The sequence below is a fragment of the Anser cygnoides genome, chromosome 3, assembly GCF_040182565.1.
Source record: "Anser cygnoides isolate HZ-2024a breed goose chromosome 3, Taihu_goose_T2T_genome, whole genome shotgun sequence".
NCBI classification, from domain to species: domain Eukaryota; kingdom Metazoa; phylum Chordata; class Aves; order Anseriformes; family Anatidae; genus Anser; species Anser cygnoides.
Window position 1 is genome coordinate 79,912,626 of NC_089875.1, and position 22,040 is coordinate 79,934,665.

Here is a 22,040-nt window from a genome sequence, read left to right on the forward strand (position 1 = left end):
TTGGTATTTCTAAAAATATAATTGGTTGATGAGTCAGAACAGAATTTCATTTTCATAAATGTTAAGGCTAGAAGATTGGGATTATCGTGATCAATGTGTGTGATCTGTGACTCTGCCATGTCTTAAGACTCTGTCTGATAATTCCTGTGTCACTTCATAATTAAGCTAGAACATTGCTCAGACAAGACCGAATAAAGGGCCTGAGCCACATTCTTGCAATTTGCTGAATGTTATTTCACACAACAAAAATAAAAGGTATGCCCCACAAACATGGCTGCATTTGATGATTCATCATTTTCATTTCAAAATTTAAGACCATTAACATTTACTAATGGGATAATTTCTAATAGTTCAGTATACATTTTTCAAGCATCATACATAACCGTGCACCACTATATATGTGTATATGTGTGTGTGTATATATATATGTATTTATTTATATATATATACATATATATACACACCATTTCTTAAGGCAATGAAACCTATTTCTATTTATGGGAATCCAAGTCTTACCAAGAACCTGTATCAGCCATGTGCAATGTGAAAATAGAAAAGGAAGCAGCTGGGATTAAATGAAAAGGCATAAACCAATCAAAATCCAAACTCCAATAAAAGTTGTTGTGAAAGAAGAAGCTGAAAAAAAAAACAAAAATGAACAACACGTAGAGCAAAAGATCAATATTTTATTGACTGGAAAACAGACTGCTATGTACTTGTTGGTCAGTCATTATCCATATTGATTTTACGCCACTGCAGTTCAGCTCTGCCTTACCTATGCTCACATGCTCTTTTTTTTCTCCCTTTTACAGTTAAAGTAGTGTCTGTCTTCAATATGAATAAAGCCCTCTCAAGTCAGCCAAAAAATTGTAAGCAATTAACATCAGGGTCTAAAGGACAATGCATGGTTTTAAAACATGTGAGATGAGGAATAAAACAGTGCTGGGTGGTGCAGAACCACTGCACCATTCACCATGGCCTGGTAGATACTGCAACATGAGTCAGACCGTTGTAACATACAGTATGAAACAAGGAAGAGAAGAAATGTTCGTAACTCAGTTCTAGATGACCTTTAATAACAGACAATTGAGCAACGGTCAGCAAGCAGGTATAACCTTCTCAAAGCCAGCTACCTAGAAATGAATACCTTGTACTACAAGCGAGGACTGCCTAGCTTGCAATGGCAACATTACAAATTCTTGACATAATATTGGCAAATGCACGTGGCACATGACAAAATGAATCAGGTATTGGCTCTGAAGAGCTTATAGCCTGCTACCGACAAGCATGCGTTTACAAGAAAAGGAGCAGACTGAATAAAAGACAGCAGTGTGGAAACGTCAAGGTCTTTAAGTGTCTTGATTGCTGGCAAATGGGTTTTGTGGGGAGGAAGAGTGCAAAGTACAACTGTAAGCGGACAACTGTGATTTGGTTCTTGTCTCTACTAATAAAAAATATATTTTAAGTATGTATTTGAAGGTCCAATGAAGACAATGGAGACAGTTTTAAGGTGTATTAGCTATGGAAAACTGTACATTAGCACTATGAAATATTGGGAAATGCTTACCTCTTACAAAATATGGTTTTATTTATGTTCTAAAATATTTATACCTAAAGAACTAAGTAAAATTAACCACTTTTGGGAGAGGACCCATCACTCAGTCTTTTGGATGACTAAAGTCATGGGAAACTTATTTTTCTGAGAAGCAATCTCAGTAAGGATAGAAAAAAAAACTTTTATCCCTTTATCTGGCACTAGAGTTGACTTCTCTGACTTAGTGTCTCTTTGTGTACACCTACGTTCTCTTTGTTAGGAGAGCTAATGCCTCATCATTACTTGTATGCCATATAGACTTTTCATACTTCTTGGTTCATGGGAGATGAAATGTAAATTTTTAAGCTTCTAACAGCAGAGTGCAGTATGTTACAAGGAAAACATACTGTAGTTATATTTTAAATATATACTAATATTTTCTGCAGTTTTCTTAGCCAGTATGTGGCTATTTATTATTATTATATTTTTAACAAACAGTTTAGAACTATGATAGAATTAAACTGCTGTTTGAAAATTATGTGAATGACTAAATAAGTGGTATGCTGTTTAGATAATTTTCTTATTGCAAGTAACAAAGCATATGGTTAAAGAGTGAGAATAATGCATCTGGATAGCTCTCCACAGAACTATGAAGCTGAGCCACATTCATTACAAAGGACATCATCCTGCTTAGTGAGGAATTCTTCGCCCACCAATGAGACAGAGCATTTTGCACAGTTAAAGCATTCCCCATGCCACTGGCGCTCTTCAAATGAGATAAACTTGGCACCTCCAAGAGCTGAAAAAGATTATGAGAATGAAGATGTGAATCCAGTATTTCTGGACATGGTTCAGAAATGCAACAGATTGTTTTCTGATGTATGATCATGTTGTTATTCATATAAGCAAACAAATTAATGAAAAAAAATCCATAGTCTGAAATGCCCTTCGTTAGCTGAATTGAAAAACAAAAACAAACAAACAACAGAAAAACAAACCAAAAAAAAAAACCAAACAAAACAAAACAACAACAACAAAAAAAACCCCACAACCAACCACTTTAAGATAATGAGACAAAATAATAGTGAGATAGTGGGAAATATTTTAAGTAAAGCCATAAGTCACTTGATTGTTTTCATATCCCATTATGAACTCTGAATGGGACAGGTTTATTAGAATGGCCATTAAGATTTGCAGATCTTCCCAAGAAATGCTCATGAAAATTATTTGCAATGCATAGATACATATAGTTTCTATACAACACTGAGTGAAATTTAATTACTTTCACCAAGTATCTTCAAGATAGTGTCTTTGGGAAATTTCCAGATCATGGAGTTTCCAGACCATGGAAGTACACAAGGATGCATACAATAGAGCTTTGTTATGTTTGGCAAGCTCTCTAACTTGACAGGTGTGCCTTACCAGCAGGCAGTTACCTCACATCCAGTTTTATCACATTTGTATTTAAAAACAAAGGCAAACCAATTACAGCCATGAGGGACTTGTTTGTATTGGCTGAAGAGGAGCCAAAAATGCCTTTTCCTATATTCCCGGGGATGATTTTTAGTGCATAAAGTGCTAAGTCAAACGATGGGAGAATGTTTGGTAAATAAAAGAGCACAGGAGTCAGGGAATACATGTGATCTGTATGTCCTAGCAAGACATGTTGCATTTGACAGAGAGGGGGTCTCTCCAGTACCTAGCTCCCTCAGTCTTTAATTATGATGGGACTATTTTTAATGCCATTTTCTAAGGTAAAGATCCGATTTGAGAGGAGACTGATGATTCCTCAGTGTCTAGTCCCTTCTAAAAGATAAGACTCACCTGTAATAGGTTTCTTGCAAGCAGTACACTTCTCAGCATAAAATTTGCTGTAACAGTCTACACAGTACGGATACTCATCTTTGGAAATAAACCTTTGTCCAGATAGCTGAGTTTTACATCCAGCACAGACAAAGCATTCTTTATGCCAAGGCTGGTCATGGTAGGTCACTCCCCCAGAAGTTATTACCTAACATATTGATAAAAAAGGACAGAGCAATAAAACAAAGGCATGAATCATGAAGGATTATCAAGTGTTTCGTAAGTCCTTCCACTTGTTTTCTCTCTTGCAGTATGCACAAGTGAAGAGAGAGACAGTATGGTCATGTCAACTGTTTTTCATCGGGAAAACTTGACTAAGACCTCATCTGGAAACTTCACTAATTGCAGCTGATCTGAATATTCCAGTGTTTTATTTTTATTTTTATTTATTTTTATTTTTATTCTTGGTTTCCCATCACAGAATAAACTTATGTTTTGTAATAAACAGGTCAGCTTGTTATGAAATTTTTCTCTTACCCATCTGGGTAATGGCTGAGCATCAGACATACTCTCAGTGCAACACTTCTCAGTGATGGACAGTGGCTGATAGAAATGACGATGAGAATAGGACTAATCTCCAACTGGAATCGACATTTTGCTGTCTCAAAATTGAAGCAGCATTTTAAGTAGGAGGAAAAAGACAGTAAAGAAGCAGAAATGAGACAGAAAGGAGATCTACATTGTCAGAAGAAGGAAAAATAGTGTTTGTCACTGTCATCAAATTTCCATTCCCTGCAACTCACTCATGGCTCTCCACTGGTTATTTCTGAAGAAGGAAATTTCCAGTTGCTCTAAGGCTTCCATATGTGCAGTAAAGAGTAGGTTTCAGAGAAGTTTTGAGGGACTGTATAAAGGAATTTCTCTAGAAATAAAGATGAGCTCTAAGATGGTGTTTCTACTGCCAAGACACGTATATAACAGTAAATGAATGAATGAGTGAGTGAATGAGTGAGTGAATTACTGTAGTTGGAACAGGAGAAGAAAGAGTTGGAGAAACTTAATTAAATAAAAATAAAGGCACCATGAAAAGTTGCTGGGAAATACAGCTTCAGGAAAATAAACAATTATACTGGGTGATGTCAGGCAATAAAAAATTTAAGTGGTTCCCGATCCTCTTAGTATTCTAGTATTGGGCTACAATAAGAGTTAATTTGTCTTTCCATTAAAATCTCAAAATTTCAAATGTTTTTTCTCTGGCACAGAACTGAAGACTTTAGCAAGTCAGTCTCTTTGAGCTCACTTATTTATGGAAACTGATGCAGTTTTATTCAGTAAAATTGTTTTAGTATGTATGTAGTCTATTTGCATTCCTATACTTTTTAAGAAGCAAATTCTGATTATTTCATATAAATGCTGTTAACCTCAATTTCTCTAATAAATATGGAGCAGAATTACTATATTTGTCATGTGATCATTTAATGCAAATAAATGGCTAGATATAGAGGCATAGGAATATCTAGAGGTATTTTCTAAAGTTTAACTATTGAAGAAAAAACAGGAAGCAGGCTTTGCTTAAATTAAAGTGTTTTGTTAGAGGTAGAAGTTTACAGCTAAACAGTAAATAAATTTAGAAATTATAAGTCATTTGAAGTGAAAAAAATATTTTTTGCCTCCAGAGTGGTAGAGATACTAAAGAATAAGTGAATTTCTACTATAAAAAGCAGATTAAAACATTTGTTAGACAGCAGTATCCCACCAGAATAATGCAATACTTCAATTGTTTTCACCACCCGGAGACAATTTTAAAACATGAGAAATTTAGGGAGGGAAAAATTTATTTATTTGTATTTGGGGGAAGAAAGAAAAACTCTTTTAAAATAACAGGCTTTCTGGTAACAACAGGGGAAGCCTCACGTATTGAAACAGTGGGACTCTTGACTTGTATTATCACAACTAAATATTACTTAATCTGATTATTGCCTGATACATTTCAAGAGAAAACGATGTATGACCTTGAACACTTTTGTCAACTTAGGTGGCTGATTTTGCATGTGAATACATCTGACAAACGTAAAGGGAGGCATATTTATCAAGGCAAGGTCAGTTGTTATCAGGAACAAAGGGTTTTAAACAACTTTCTGTAAAATTTCAACCTTTGTTAAAAATCACAACTAATAACGACAAAAAAAAATCAAAGTATTTGTTTTTGTCAATAAATATGTTACAAATATAATCAGGCTTATATAAATATTAGCTAGAAGATGGCAAACACTGTCACAGTTAGTTTTCATTGTCCAATATCAATACGAAAAGGAAGACTTAGCTCTTCCTATGATCCAGCATCTTCCCCCATGAGCAATACTGCTCCACTAAGGAGCACAGGCATCTTTGTTATGGCTTTAAAGTTAGGTGGTATGACACCCTCATTATATCCTATTTCTCCAGTGTTAGGAAACCTAGTATCTTGATATAACTTTGCTGTCAGGAAAAGAATTAATGTCTTCCACAGAAGTAGTTATTTAAAATACAGCACTGTTTCCCATAGATCCTGAATTACTATGAACAAGTCACTAAACAGAGAGACACCGTTCTTTTGTTACAAACACACATCTCCTTTTTTATCATTTACCTCTGCTATTCCCCAGGTTTGTCTTACTGAGCTATCTAAACATACCACAATCTCTGGTGTATTTATTGCCATAATTTACACCCAACATTTCCATGAATTCTGGAAAGTTAATTAGCATTCCTATTCTATTGTTAAAAAACTGAAACAGAAAGGGAGGTACTAAAGCTTCCTAACTTCATCCATGTAACTAGGGCATCAAAGGTGGGAGCTTAAGCTCTTTATATACTTACAGGTGCTTTCCTAAATATATTGAGAGATCTACTGATGAAAAAAAAGACTAAAAGCTTCTAATTTAAGCATCCACATTAAATACTTAAAACAGGTGATATGAATACCTGTTAGTGAGACAAAGCAAGCTCCAGGTGCTCCTGAAAAGCAGCTAACAGCAATTATAAATTGTTGTTGTAGTTATATGCAATAAGAGTTCTGTTGATCTCAAGATCATTTTCTTCTGTTCCTCATCTGCTTTTAGAAAAGCATTTTAAAGCACTAAAAGCATTCTTTGTTGACAAAAAGTGTAACTAAATGGGGATAAAAAAAATACTTTGTTAAAGCTTGTTAAGTATATAGCCTGAACTTTCTTTCAGTTATGTGACTTGTCCTCATAATCTCTAATGTGTGAAGTGTTTTGTTTTTTTTTAAACTTTAGCTGTTTTCAGAAAAGAACTAATCTAAGAAGTCATGTGCTCTGCTGATATTCTCTTTTGCCCATTGTGACTTAAACTTCAGACTTCCAGATGAGAATGGAAGTAAGAATTTGCAGAGGTTATTTTAAGCCTGAACTTTAAAGATTGCAGAAAAAGCTGTTGGCATAGTTTTTGCTGTTGGACAATCTGGTCTTGACTTGACCAAAAATAACATGCCAGCACAGTGAAATTTCTCCATTGTAATTACCTTTTTGCAAGAGTAGCAATGGTGAGCAAATTGCTTCTCAAAACAGGGCACACAGTAATTCTCATTGTCTTTGGTGATCAATGGTTTTGTTCCCAGTGGCTGCCGGCAATACTGACAAACAAAACAGGATTCATGCCAAGAACTTCCCTTAAATTCCATCTTACGCGAACCTGCAAAAATCATCACAAACAATGTTCCCAAATACAGCCTTTTAACAGAAGTTTTAAATGTCAAGAAGACTCTTATTTTTAGTCCTTTTATCTCAGTGTCGTGTACCCAAAAAAATGCTTATTCTTAATGCCATAGTTTCTAAGTGTATTTTATCTCTAAAACACATTCAATACTGTACAGTCACCTGGCAAAAGACATGCTAAGCTGTGATTTTTTTCAGTCCTTACCTATACGACTCTTTTAGGGTTACTGTTCTATGATACACTTCAGTTGTTCAGAGTTTTTCTCAGTGCAAGGACAGATGCAATTCCAAAAGGAAGTCACTTAGTTAAATGTCTGCCAGACGAGTTTCAGAGCTTTTAAGTTGTGTACAGGTGCACGGTACACCCTAATGTAGATGTGTAAGCCTAAGATATGTGCATATGTCTGAAAATGACTCTTTCAGTGACTATCCACCATAGCCAGTAGCATCAGACTCCCAAGAGAGGTGCCAGGCACTTTACCATCCTTTCCCTGGGAAGAAGAAAATTGCTGATATAACTGCTTAATCCTGGAACACTTGCTTCCTGGATTGTGGGCTTAGAGGAAAGAGAAACTACTGATGTACTTCAACATAAAAGGTTTGCAGCTTCCTCCTGGTGATCAGAAGGCTAAATTTGCTGTCTTTGCCTACTGGGTCTTTTCAATATACAGCTAGCAAGATGAAGAGGAAGAAGTCAATGATTAACAAGATAGAAACTTGTTAGCATCAGTTCTCTGTTTGCATTGTTATTCCTACCCTCAGCACTTGCTGTGAGGATTTAGTATCCTAGAGTCTAGGACAAAATCTACAAGGTGGGTGGATAAGGGTGAAAGGTGTTTATTTTGAGTTTCTCGCTGCTCTAGTCTGCTAGTGATAGCCAGTACATTTCATTAATCTCCCTATGCTGAGTCTGTTTTGCCCATGACGATAATTGTTGAGTGATCTCCCTGTACTTATCTCAACCCTTGAGCCCTTTTCATTGTATTTTCTCCCCCTTTTTCTTTGAGGAGGGGAAGTATATTGCTACAAATACAACTGTAACCTGCAATGAAAAAGAAAATAAATTCAATAGTACCGGTACGTAGTTTTATCAACTCTACAGATTAAACCAGGACATGGGTAACCTAATATTTATATTAAGATGATAATTCTTCACAGCCTGGATCTTATTGTTTGGCGTTAATATGAAAAATAAACTCCCTGTGTTGCTGGTAAGTTTACTGATGTTCTTGGCCAGAGGTTCCCAAACTAGTAGTTATGAGGCCGTGGCACATAGCTTGCTGCTGGTATTTGGACCTGTATGTGTGATCTGTAAGAGGATGTAAGTATTGAGGGTTTCCAAAAGTTTGGGACCCACTTTCCTTGGCAGTCTACTCCATTTTGCTACATACATTGCTGTTGCTTCTCTTAGAGGCAGCCTCTGAAGAGGCAGCTTTAAGCAGTGTCTCTGGTGCATTAGCTTTACTGGTGTGGAGGTAATGAAAGACCTAGACAAACACAATCAAAAGCTGAGAAGCGGTTCAGTGGAAAGTGCAGAATTTTCAAAGTTGCTGATGTCAGGAACTAAACCCATTGTAAACACATCTGTATGTGTTTTTTAGTAAAAATGTTGATAATGATTTGAACATAAAACACCATGTTTTGACAATTAAAGCAAAATATATTTCTGAGGGAAAGAAATGGTTTATAAAGACTGTGAGCCAGGTCTGATACTCAAAGTCTTGCCAAGGCGACAGACAAAATGCAGATGTCTTGTCTAGCCCTGCACTGCACTCCTGCTAATGATCTCTGTTTGTCTACCTACACTCACAGTGGGATACACTTCCTAAGAACTGCAGGCAGAATCAAGGACTCAGCGTGAACACATCTTTTTCTATTTTGAACTCTAATATTCTTTATATGGATTCATAAGCCCTGCTAGTGCTAGACCTGAGGTGTTTGCCTTGCCTCTCTTTAATGCTGGGAGGGTACTACAAGAGAGAGATGCAGTCACCTGCAAGCTGTTTTGAATGTCAAGGACTTTGTAGGTAGGTTATTCGAGGATGTTATTTTAATTAAAAATGCAGTTCCATTTTTCAGGAAAGGGTCCCTGTTGTCTTACCAGGCATAATGGTCTTCTGACAGTGGAAACACTTAGATGAATACTCATTAGAGTAGCATTCAGTACACAGCAAGAGCTCATCCTTTGCAGCAAATGGTTTCTCCACCAGAGAGCGACTGCATTTGGCACAGTTGAAGCACCTCTCATGCCAGTGGCGGCCTTTGTAGGCCAGATCCTTGAAGAAAGTAAGTCCATGTTAATGAAGACATTTCTTTACAGTGTTCTTTTTGCTCAGCGGGGAGTGAAAAATGCAGAACATTGCAATGGCAACTCGAAGAGATTACAGTTGCGTCTGTAGAAGGTGTGCTCAAAGGTGGTGTCAGTCCTCAAAGTGTCTGTGGTATTTTGTAGGGTATTTTGTAACTCTCTCGTACAGGACATTAGGATCTGCTTTGGCAAAGGCAATTGAAGCAATTGTTCTTCCATGTGCAACATCAGAGCGATGTTTATATTGGAAGACCGATCATATATTTTTACAGTTGGCCTTCAAGGGAAAGCAAGTAATTAACATTTTTAATGTGCACAGGCCACCTGACAAGAAATGCATTCTCTGTAGACTTTTAAATAGAACTTCATGCATTTTTTAATGTTACTACTTTTTCTTCCAGCTGACTCTACATAACATTAAAGAAAGATCATATTATCGCAGAGAGCAAGCAATTAAAATCTCATTAATTGAGAACAAAATGATTCTTAGGAAGAGTATTAAAAAATCATTGCTTTTGTTTACACCTAATATAAGTCCTCCTAAAAAGCTGGCAGAAAGATGTTTGTTTAAGACTCAGCAGGCTTAGGAGATGAAAAAGCTAATAGTATATGTATGAGACCTCCACTAAGAATTCACAAAAAGAGCAAACACCAGATTTTATTTTTCCAAGGTTAAAAAAAAAACAAGGGAAAAATGCACCACCAAAAAAAAAAAAACTTAAAAAATAAACCAGACCCTTCCAGGTCTCCTTTATAAATAAGAAGCACAAAAGGGCACAAAGCCAATCTCATTTTTCTAGTTTGTCAGTTCCCCACCCCTTAAAATGCTAAAATGAGAAATGAAATACATACCAGGCTTCATTTTAGGAGGTGCTGAGTGCTTACCACTTTCATTTGCTTTAGTTAGCACCCTGAACCATTTAGGAAATGGGCTAACACCCCATGGCAGCCTGAGGCAAAGAATGGGTAAGATGGAAAGGAAGAGATCCAAGCTCTAGCACCTTGGCAGAAGTGGCAAAACCAGCTGTAGGCCTCTGTGGGCCACTTTTGCTGTGGCCCTCCTTTCATGTTATCTCTGATTTATTTTTTTCTCTCATTTTTTCCTTTCACTCAGTCAAAAGACTTTTGTTTGTTTGTTTGTTAATGATTTTTGATATCAGTGGTCCTGCCATTTAATTTTAAATTGTAAAAGTGGAGTTGTTGAGCGCAGAGTATAAGTTCTCCAGGTTACCCTGACTGGAGCTGCACGTAGAAGTTTGCAACTGAAAAACACTGGTGAATGTCTGAAAACTGTCATCATCCAAATTAGCGTTTTCCTTTGACTCCTTTATGGAACTGAGCTATATTCACATAATATACTTTGAAAACCATGAAATGTGTTGACCAGGGAGACCTTCCAAGAGGCTTATTTTATTAACTTTATGGCCCAGCATTCTTTGACACCGAGGGACATGGTTTAGTGATCAGACTCAGTAGGTCAGGCTGATGGTTGGACTGGATGCTCTTGAAGGTCTTTTACATTCTAAATGATTCTATGATTCTTTTATTTCAAAAGAACATAGACAAAATGAGCATTGGGAGAATGTGAGCAGTACATTCTGAACTCAGCAAAACCAAGGTGTTTTGACAGGTTTAATTTCAAATTAAAATTAAAAAAAAAAAAAAAGTGTCTGGCAGTAAATTGAATTAAAGAGTACTGGAAACCCTGTCAAAGGCCCCAAACGAATTCATATTATTAATTAATATTCTCAGAACCGGGAGAGGTGAGAGGAAAGTAAGTACAGAAATGCTGCCATTAATGTTTTCTCTGAGAGACAAGCAAAGTGGAATTAAGTTAAAATGAAAGTATATTTCACTTCCAAAAGACAGAGTGTATAAAATAAATATTATAAGCATTTCTTCTTTTCAGCTTGACATCTGTATGTCAACACCTGCAGTCAAAGTATTTTATAAAATAGTTTAAGTCAATTTTTCCAGTGCACGTCCCAGAAATTCTAAACCTTCACTCAACCTGACCCACTGAATTCCATTGGCACCTTGCTGTTCCTCAAACTGTGGTGAGCACCTTCTGCTGGTGAGTGAGCAGAACTGAAGGATGGAATCCAGATGTGGTCCATGCGGACACCACAGCCTTAACATATGCTTGAAGTCAATGTATGTGCAGATTTCCTCACTTAGGAAAAACCATGGAGCTTTTTTATTCTGGGAAAATAGCTCTGCTGTATACATGTGTACAACTACTGTGCTTAGGTTTCTTCATCAGCACAGGAGTTTGCAGATGGACTGATATAGAATCCATCATTAAAAAAATGGGATTTGTGTGTAATCTAAGAAAAGACCAAGGAAGTTAAATCTTTACCTTAGAATCACACTCAATAGGTTTCTTGCACTCTTCACAGGGGTTGGCAAACAGGCTGTCATAACATGTGACACAGTAAGCGTTTTCTTCCCTTAATGCATACTTCCTTCCACGAAGAGATTGCAGGCAGTAATGACAATCTGTCTGATTGCTGGTCATTCTGGTGGGGCTTTCCGGGTGATCTGGAAAGATGGAAAAATCATGTAATTGAATGAATGGCAGTTTGCTTGCCCAGATAATAAGTAATGCTGTATTACCTGTGAAAGTCAGGATAGGTGTGTTTTAGTCCTTTGCAGTGCTCTGGATTTCTAATGCTGGGCTGTTTTGTAATAAAATGGCAGTCTTTAATGACAAATAGTATATATTTTGTTACCTAAATAACAGGGAGCAAGAAGGTTACTTCAGCTTAGTTGAATGGTATTTATGCTGATAGGTTAGGTATGATGATCACGAAGGTGCTTTCGTGTTCTGTATATACAACTACCGATGTCACGAGCATTATGGATGCTGAATGGTGTGGCATGTTTTATTCAGAAATCAAGGAACTGAGGGAGAAATGAGAGTTCAAAAATTAATCAAACTGCCGTTAAAAGGCTGTAAAGAAATGTCAAGCACTTTTTGGTGTTCTCCTGGCTCTCCCTTGTCATTCCTGTCTTTCTGCTCATTCCTCTATTTTCAATGTGCTCCTCCCCACCCAAACCAACCAACCAACAAAACAGAAGGAAGACAAAGGACTCCAAGCTTTATGACTGTATTTTTGCATAATCCCAACTGTGCTGCTAATACTTGATGGCAGTGTAGGGTAATAAAAATACCCCTGGGTAGCAAAAGAGCAAAATATAAAAAGAAATAAACAAAATAAAATCCAAGCAAAATCATAACTCAAAGCAAGTTTCTTTTGTTGTTATTGGAAAAGACTGTTTTTTTCTTATATGTTTCTGTATTGCCAGGTTCCCTGTTGGCCGAGCCAAAACACTGAGATAGATGATATTTCTGTGCCAGCCAAGTGCAGGAAATACCACAAATCTATTGAGATCCAATTGTATGAGTTTCCCATCCTTCAGTTTTTCAGGCTAAAGAAGCTTGGATTAGTATCTGAACTTTAGCTGCTTATAGTTCTGTAACTGCTGAATGTTTTAAGGATTGTGGAGATGAAGACTTTTTTCAGTCATCTTGTTACTGGTTGAATTATCAGCACTTTGCTAAAATTGGGTCTTGATTCCTGGGAATGAAGGACGAAGAATCCAGAAAGTTCCCAGTGAAGCAAACCCAGAAACATCTGCTGGATTCATTGGATTGCAATCTTCATTAAACTCATCAGTGATTGTCACTGCATACAGTGCCAGCAATCATAAATTTTAGATTGAAAACAACTGGGGAAGGTCTCCTAAAATACTTACATATCAGTGACTTTGGGCAGCTGAAATCTTTTTACGCTGACTAATGGTGCAAGTTAGTTTATCTTAACCAGATGCAAGGCCTGATAGCAAGGAAGAGAAGCATATTAGAAACAGGATTTGAGGGAGCACTTAGCACCACAGAGCTTACATCTAATCCATTTAGGAGAAGTCACTCATACTTGTTTTTATATATTCAATGGCTATCTTATATACATGGTTCAGCTTTAAAAAGGCAATTAACTTTTTCTGGGTTTCTGGTTTGTGAGATGTAATCCAAACTGATAGCTTCAACTATGAGAAGGAACAGTTACTGGAGGTCTCCACTGGCACTAATGCATAAAACCAGGAATTTATTAATCTATTCCTGGAGGGGCTGCAGTAAGCCTGTGGAAAAAGTGGCAGGGAGAGAGGCTATAATGCTTATCTCAGACCAAAAGTAATGACTTGTTCATTTGGCACAAGCTATGGAAAACTAGTTCCTGTAAATTGAAAATCTTTGGAGTTGAATTGATTTACTGTTTTTCTGACTGCCCTAAATCTTAGTGCTAGCCAAGACAGGGTGTAGTAAGGAAGTCAAATAATCTGTAACTCAGATCAGTGGGAAATGTGCTTTCTTAAAAATATTAAAGATGTGTTTTGTGTGATATCCTTGGGATAATAGTATTTCCTTAAGATCAAAGAGAGCTTTGAGTGTGCAAAGAATGAACCAAAGTATGAGAGAAAATGACATCCATCATGCAATACTTATAAAAACCAGGCACAGTACAGTAATTCAGTGTGTGATCCATACATAGTTGTCACTAAAACCAAAGTTAAATTTTGCTCATTTTCTTCTATATTGGGAAATTCTTCTAAATTGGTGGTTATAGAGACAGTCAAGAAGGAATGTTTGTGGTTGACTGGGCTCCACGTTAAAGGTCATAAGACAGGCTTGAAACTGGGTTTCAGAGGAAATTTCATTCTTTTTTTCGTGGGAGTTAGAATCATAGAATGGTTTGGGTTGGAAGGGACATTAAAGATCATTTAATTCCAACCCCCCTGTCATGGGCAGGGACACCTCCCACCAGACCAGGTTGCTCAAAGCCCCATCCAGCCTGGCCTTGAACACCTCCAGGGATGGGGCATCCACAGCTTCTCTGGGCAACCTGTCCCAGTGCCTCACCACTCTCGTAGTAATGAATTTCTTTCTTTCCCACATCTGATCTAAATCTCCCCTCTTTTAGTTTAAAGCTGTTGCCCTTTGTCCTATCACTGCACTCCCTGATACAGTGTCCCTCCCCAGCTTTCCTGTAGGTTCTCTGTAGGTACTGGAAGGCTGCAATAAGGTCTCCCTCAGAGCCTTCTCTTCTCCAGGCTGAACAACCCCAACTCCCTCAGCCTGTCTTCATAGCAGAGGTGCTCCAGCCCCTTGATCATCCATGTGGCCCTCCTCTGGACTCATTCTAATACATACATGTTCTTCTTGTGCTGGGGTCCCTGGAGCTGAACATAGTTCTCCAGGTGGGGTCTCACAAGAGCAGAGCAGAGGGGGAGAATCACCTCCCTTGACCTGCTGGTCATGCTGCTTTTGATGCAGCCCAGGATTCAGTTGGCTTTCTGGGCTGCAAGAGCACATTGATGGAATTATGTCAGTTATGAACTAGTCAGAGTTATGAAATGCCTCTGAGGATAACCCTGACCAGACTACCTTTCTGATTTCTTCTCTGTTGAATCAGTTCCTCAGCTTCCTAACAGAATTTCACCTCAGCCTAAAAGTGGTGATGGTAAAATCCTAACAGGACATGTATGACAAACTTATCTATCACTTATAGTGGGTTGTGTTGCACAAAGCTCATCAAAAAATAGCTTCAGATATGTGCAGATACATTTTTTTTGTCGTTGTTCTAATGAATGTAATGAATGATAATAGGTTTTAACATTATCGAAAACTCTACACTGAACAATTTTGTTCAAAACATGGTTCTCTTGATTTTTTTTCCCCAGGCCAATCTGTTCCAGGAAGCCCAGGTTATGTGTTTGCACAAGATGCACTATTCTAATAGCTAAGAACTTCCAAATCTGTAATGTAGTTATCCTCTTTAAAACCTATATGAGTATGGTAACAAAGTCCTATTACTCTTGTTTTACAGATGACAGTGGTTGCTGGAGAATATAAAAAGAGTATCCCCAGGACCAGATTCGAAGGCAGAGGTACCCTTAGGCTGCTCCTCAAGTAAAGCCCTCAAGTCCTTGAAAGTTTTCTTCAGAAAGTGTTCAGAGTTTGACCATGATGAAATAAGACCATGTTTGGGTATGAAGCATAGATGGTATGGAAAAGAATGATTATTTTTTTGTAAATCCTTCGGCAAAGGTCTGGGTAATCTCTGTGAACTGCTTTTACCCTTAGACAATACAACAAAAAAGTGAATCTCGGCTCCGCCAACTCCACTTACCCTTGCTCCAGTAAGTAAATCACGTTACAAGCACCATGTAGTTAAGTAGAATGTTTTTCCTGTGCTTTGATCCCGATCTCTAGAGAAATGTGTTTACTTTAAGTTTGCTGGAAGCTAGACTCCGTGTTTTGAAGGTCAGTTCAGAAATCTCTGGAGATCTGGTGCTATTCACTCTCATGGAATGAAATGCTGACTCCAGCATTCCAGCTGCTCACTTGCGCCCTAGGCACAGGGAGAGACTGCCATTTCTTCATTCCTTGGGAAAAGATGATTTTGTTATCTAGATTGGAGCAAAGCTAAAGTAGAGCTGATTTTTGTGTAGATAGTAGGCACAGTTATGCGATGCCATTTGTAGCATTAGGATATTCCTAGGGGTGCAAGGATGCAAGGATTTTGCAGCTGATGTCCCTGGGGTCAGATCTGAGAATGCAGCAGCCTCATGGTATAAATTATAAAGCAGATGAAAATAAAACAACAGAGCTGGCTAGTCTGCCTACTGTTCTAACAGATTAAGGCAGAATTTAGCTACAACAAATTAGGAGAGGGACTTTCTGTAGAGTCAAATGGTTTCTTATACGACATAGAGCACTGGAAGTCTTCTAGCACAGAAAGCCATAATAAAATGGTTGCCAAGTCCACCCAAACCTGATAAATGTGGAACCATCGGGAAAGGAATGCTGGTTTTCTCACTGGATGTAAGAAGCACATCCATAACGTTAACATATCTCTTGATTTATTTTAATGTTCCCTATAGATGTGATAATACACCTTAGATTATGTAAACATAAAAAGCACAAACATTAATCCTACTTAGAGGGGAATGAATATACATATGTATGTACTTATATGCATGCATGTAAAGATATATCTTTTGCTTTGTGGTGATTTTAATGGATTATTTTGTGATCTAAATAAGGCTGCCATTAAACTGCATCATCTTTTTCATTAAGAGCATACCAGGAATGGAACAGGGCCCTCTGTTAGACTCTGAAACAGGCACAAATAAAGAAAAATGATGGCAAAATAAATTGTTGCAACAATGAAGGATAAGTAAAACAAATCTATCTATTACAAGGGTGACATTCCTGCAAGCTATTCCAGACACTTTTTTACTTTCAGTTAAGTACCTATTTTCATCTTGGAACATAGTTTTGCTTATTCACAAGTATATGCTGATTTAATTTTCCTTTTTTTTTTTTTTTTGTGTGTGTGTGAAAGCTGCTGGACAATTCATCGCATACATTTACAAAATACATTAGTGACTCAAGGTTACAACTGCATTATAAAGCCAACATCATTATGAAAAAAAGTATCTAAGAATGACATTATTTTATAAATGAAAGTTTTCAGCAATGTTCTCCAAGAAACATTTCAGAGATTACAGTTTTTGATTTCTCTGCATGATTGCTACCCCCTAGAAATTTGCTACTTTATTGTGGTTAGACCTAATGTAAACCCTGACCCCTCAAAAGGAAAAGAGAACAAAAAACAACCAACCAAACAAAAACCACAAAAAACAAGGACAACTAAATGGATGTCTTATTTTCAAAACATTGGCAATACCCTTGCTTTCTCTCCTCCCTCCCTTAGAGTAACTGCAGTTTTCCTAGTGATACCCTGAAGTTATATTTGAGTGTTCAAAGATACCAGAATATTTGCTCTTATAAAAATGGGTAGAGAAGCAATAGGAACCAGGGGCATAAAGCACAAATCAAGTCAAACCATATACTTACAGGAAAGTACAGACAGATGTTAACTTTGAACAAGCTGTTTTATCTCAGTGGCGCAGCACAGTAGCTCAAAGTCGGATCCTGAAGGCATTTGAGTGGGTGCAGGACTGTCGCTGACAAAGTCCTGGTTTCAGTAGCCAGGACAGCCGTGCTAAGCAGGGCTGCGCTGTATTGACATGACTACAGTGCTTCAAGGTCCACCAGTGGCACTGATTTGGTGGACAGTCTCCGCAAAGCAGCTCATTTAGAGGTTGATCTAGTAGTGGCACCACACTGCAGTGTGCTATGTTTATGCACCCTGTGACCATGAGTGAAAAGGACAAGAGCTCCGGCTTAACTGGGGGATTGATCATCCCAAGTATTGTGCAATTTTCTCCTTAACTGGTATTGCCATCTGCTTTGTTTACACCATGCAAATTCAAACAGTGGTGTTAGTCAACTAAATTCTTCCTTCATCCCAGTGCAACATAGTTTACTGCTTACTCAAACTTCAAGCAAACACACCAGAGCAGTGAAAGCGCCTGGACTGAAGGTGTGCTGTCTTGCAGACGTACAGAAATTCTGTTGCAGCAGAGACATGGCTAGCCTGTGTCTCAAAGTCTCCTTACTAGCTGCAGAGTGGGTTGTTATGGCCTTACTCCAGTGTTTCTACAGCAAGCTGGGTATTTTCCTAAATTCATCCACAGAACTTTCACCAGCAGCACCCAGCTTGTCCAAAACCACTTGTACTTGCTACTGAGGTCAGCCTGAGGGATTTAGTTGGCAAAAGTCAAATTAATGGCTCTGTATGTTTCTCTCCTGAAGTGTATTCTTCCTCTACTGTGAGCTTTGCAATCGAAAGTCAAGAATTACCGTCGCATCAAGAATTACCATACCCACTGTACAGAGAAATTAGAGGTCAGAAATAAGCATATCACATGTAATAGCTGAAAGCTCTTTTTTTTTTTTTTTTTTTTTTTTTACAGAAAAGTAGCTGACTACACAATTAAACCTAATGAATTGCTGTAGTGCAATTCATCTTTTAAAACAAACACTACACCGGATCCCAGCAGTTCTAGTCAGAACTGGCACCATTATTGTGAATGCAGAAAGCTCAACCGCTCATCAGTATAGCTGTTCTGTAATGCTGCTCTGTGTTTAAGATGAGACAAACTGTCTGTGGAGTGCTCGGTATTGATTCAAGTCTCTCCCAGGCTGTTACTCAGGAACACAAATCCTTTCAATCTGCTCAGATTCCTGGGCACTGTCAATATCGTCAACAGCAGCCATTCAAGAAAAAAAGTAAGGTTAATGCCAAGGCTTAGATTGCTGCTTTTATTTTTCTGAAATCATTCTCACCTGCACTTTTTTTTTTACAGGTTTTCACAGTCTGGTACAGCCAGAACTTTGTCCAGTGTGCACTGTGGATCTCATCTCTTTATGGTTACCGTGAGATTTACAGAATAACATGAAGCCATGAAATGTTTCAGTCAGGTACTGGTATGCCTTTTCATGTAAAATCATGGCAGTTTTCTCAATCATGTTGTATACATTTAGCCATAGAACAGATTTGAGGATTGTATCTGGCACAAAAGGGCCACGTAGAGAAGTATACCCAAATTACCTGGCGAGTTATATACTTAAAAGTCATTTAGGCAGGTTTAAAAAGATTAGCTTCAACTGCCCAAGCTCAAAAAGCAAAGCAGTCATGTATTTAGGATGTGGATGAAAAATCATTAGTGAATCCTAGGTACAACATTAAAGGAGCAAGTTTAAAGTAATTTAATTAGTGGTGTACTCCAGGAGCTGACACTGGGACCAATACCATCATTAATGACCTGGATGATGGGACAGAGTGCACCTGCAGCGAGTTTGCAGGTGACATAAAACTGGGAGGAGTGGTGGATACGCCAGATGGTCATGCTGCCATCCAGAGGAACCTTGGCAAGCTGGAGAAATGGGCTGCCAGGACTGACACGATGTTCAACAAGAAGTGCAATACCCTGCACCTGGGGAGGAACAACCCCAGGCACCAGCACATGGTGGGGGTGACCAGCTGGGAAGCAGCTCTGCAGAAAAGGGCCTGGGAGTCCTGGTAGACAACAGGTTGAACATGAGCCAGCAGTGTGCCTTTGTAGGTAAGAACAACAGCAGCAGCCTGTGGGACATTAAGAATAGCACCGTCAGCAGGTCAGGGGAGGGAATCCTTAATGTCTGCTCAGCAGAGTTGAAGCCACACCTGGAGCACTGCATCCAGTTCTGGGCTCCCCAGTGCAAGAGAGACATGGACATACTGGCAAGAGTCCAGTGAAGTGCCACAGAGATGATTGAGGCACTGGAGCCTGATGATGAAAGGCTGAGAGAGCTGGGACTGCTCAGCCTGGAGAGGAGGAGGCTGAAGTGATGTTCTATAAATGTCTACAAATACCCAAAGGGACGGCAGAGCCAGGCTCTTTTCAGCGGTGCCCAGTGCCAGGACAAGAGGCAATGGGCATAAATGGAATACAGGAGGTTTCCTCTGAACATCAGAAAACTCTATTTCACTGTGACGGTGACAGCACTGGAGGAGGTTTTCCAGGGAAGTTGTGGAGTCTCCTTCCTTGGAAATGTTCAAAACCCAACATGGTCCTGGCGAACCAGCCCTAGGGGACCCTACTTGGAGCAGGGGGCTGAGCTACATGTCCCTTCCCACCTCAGCCATTCTGTGGTGGAAAACAGAAAGGTTTATCACTGCCGAATGATAAAAGAGGCTGGGTGAAACAGTCCGCAAAGCCTGTGTTCCCTTATGAGCATTTGGGCAGGAGCGGGGTCATTCCCATATCAGGAATAAAGGTCTCCTGTAAGGTAACTGTTGTGATTCCATGCATAAGCCAGCCATGCACGTGGTCTAAACACATGAGAAATGTGATTGCTTTCAGATGGAATATTTACATGCTCAAAGCTGAATGCATGTTTAGGGCTTTGCTGTCTGTATCCTTGAAGCATAGATTTTGAAAGATATTTTCAAGGATAAGCAAGAAATGGGATTTTTAAAAGTATAGGAGCAATTAGGTTCTTCATTACCATTAATGTCGATGTTTCCTAATATTTCAAATCTGATAAACACAGTCTGTAAATCTTTCTCAATTAAAATACAGTCAGTGGAATTGCACAAATTTGGTTACAGAGGAAACAGCAAATGAAACTTGTGATTCTAAACGATTTCTGTCAAAACAAACAAACAAAAAAAACAGAAACAAAAACCATTTTTCAGTAGATCCAGCATTTCTGCAGGGAAAAATCACTTCCAGCATTCTCAAGTCCCAGCCATGTGTGAAATTAAGAGAGACTGATATTACTTCGTATTGTCACTGAGTGTGAAATGTGATCAACATATCCTTTGTCAACCAGCCTGATATTTAGATGTGAGTATGGCCCAAAACCTTGGCCCTTTTTGGTGGAAAGGAGTTACTGGCTTGTCTGTGGTATCTGGTTTACCACAGTAAAGAAGATTTTGTTACTTTGGTTGTTGCAGGCAGATGCAAGAAAAAAACTCCTTTTCTTCACCAGTTATTTTAAATTTCAGCTGATGTTAGTATAGACGAGGCTACAGAAGAGATGTGGAGGTCTGGATGCCTTCAGTCATCTTGACTATTTTGACAGCTTGGCTCAAAAAGAAATGTAGGCTGAGCTCCATTGCTCAGCCTCTGCCCTGTATGGTACGATAAGGAATAAAGGACTGACATCTACATTAAACATAGTCCGTACTAGAACTCAGGAGGAGAAGCAGATCTAAAAATAATTTTGTGATGCTAAATGACTATAGGGGTACTTATCTTTTTCAGTTCAGCAGGCAAAAATATCCTAAGGAAGATGCAAGAAACCCTGCATGAGGCAACAACCTGCTCATGAGGAAAGTTTCCTAATCCCTTTTAGAGGTTTAAATTCATGCTCTGAAACCTGAGCATTTATAAGCTTCCAAAACCAATATAAATTAAGAGGTTATTGCATCAGGATATTTTTAGAAGAAAAAAGGAGTTTTGCAGAAAGCTTATTTGAAAATGCTCTGGTTTTTTTTTTTTTTAATTATCTTTTTAATTTTGATGTATTTTAGTAGCAAATATTTGTGAATAAAAAAAAACTTAATGGAAAATGTCAGTTTGATTTAGAAAAGTAAGATTCACAAAAGTGAAATCTGAAAAAGATATTGGTCTAAAATTAACCTTAAATTCTCAACAGAAAATCTTTTAGTACAAGCTTACTTTTTGACTTCTGATAGAGAGTTGAATATTTCACTGGGAGAAACAATTTTATAGCTAGATGTATGTTTTATTCTAGGAAAAAAAGATGGGAATCTGAGTTAGAGTCATCTCAGTTTGAGATAAGAAATTCGGTGGCAAAAGGACTATCGTGCTGGGTGACAGTTTCTTCAATTAAAATGGTGGAAAGGTAGAGAATAACATATTGTACTTGAATGGAAATATTAATGTATTTTCCTTCTATCAACCCACAACCCAGCAAGCACTAAATGTCTTTGAAAGAGAAAAAGGAACGTTAATAATTTGGGGCTGAAATGGTCAGGATAAGAACTGAGGTCACAGGTGATCTCCGGCAGTGAATACAAATTCTCCCCAGCTTTTCAGCCTGGCTTTTTCCAGTCCCCTTTCCTGCCTCCACTCTCACCTAAAATCCCCTAATTGTGGAAAGTACTTTAAAAGTGCTTGAATAAAAAGAGCATGGAAGTTACAAATAGAGAATTGCGTTGAAGTGCTGATCCAAGACTTTTGCCAGTGAATTCAT

At 38.2% G+C, this 22,040-nt stretch overlaps 1 protein-coding gene across 7 annotated transcripts in view; it reads right to left on the reverse strand.

Moving 5' to 3' along the window:
- Positions 1–666: 666 nt before the first annotated feature.
- FHL5 (four and a half LIM domains 5) overlaps positions 667–22,040 on the reverse strand; it is a 29,114-nt gene continuing 7,740 nt past the window's right edge. For 3 of the 7 annotated variants that reach the window (XM_013180169.3, XM_013180168.3, XM_013180167.3), the window contains 5 exons: positions 11,721–11,902; positions 9,155–9,329; positions 6,861–7,030; positions 3,359–3,545; positions 667–2,333 (listed from right to left, as the gene is read on the reverse strand). In XM_013180169.3, the coding sequence (XP_013035623.1) occupies positions 2,182–2,333; positions 3,359–3,545; positions 6,861–7,030; positions 9,155–9,329; positions 11,721–11,879 (843 nt within the window). In that variant the 5' untranslated portion in view covers positions 11,880–11,902 and the 3' untranslated portion in view covers positions 667–2,181. Of the gene's footprint in view, positions 2,334–3,358; positions 3,546–6,860; positions 7,031–9,154; positions 9,330–11,720; positions 11,903–11,977; positions 12,040–12,093; positions 12,266–17,285; positions 19,973–22,040 lie in introns of those variants that run through there. The other 4 variants (XM_013180173.3, XM_013180170.3, XM_013180174.3 and 1 more) reach the window with 3 other exon arrangements.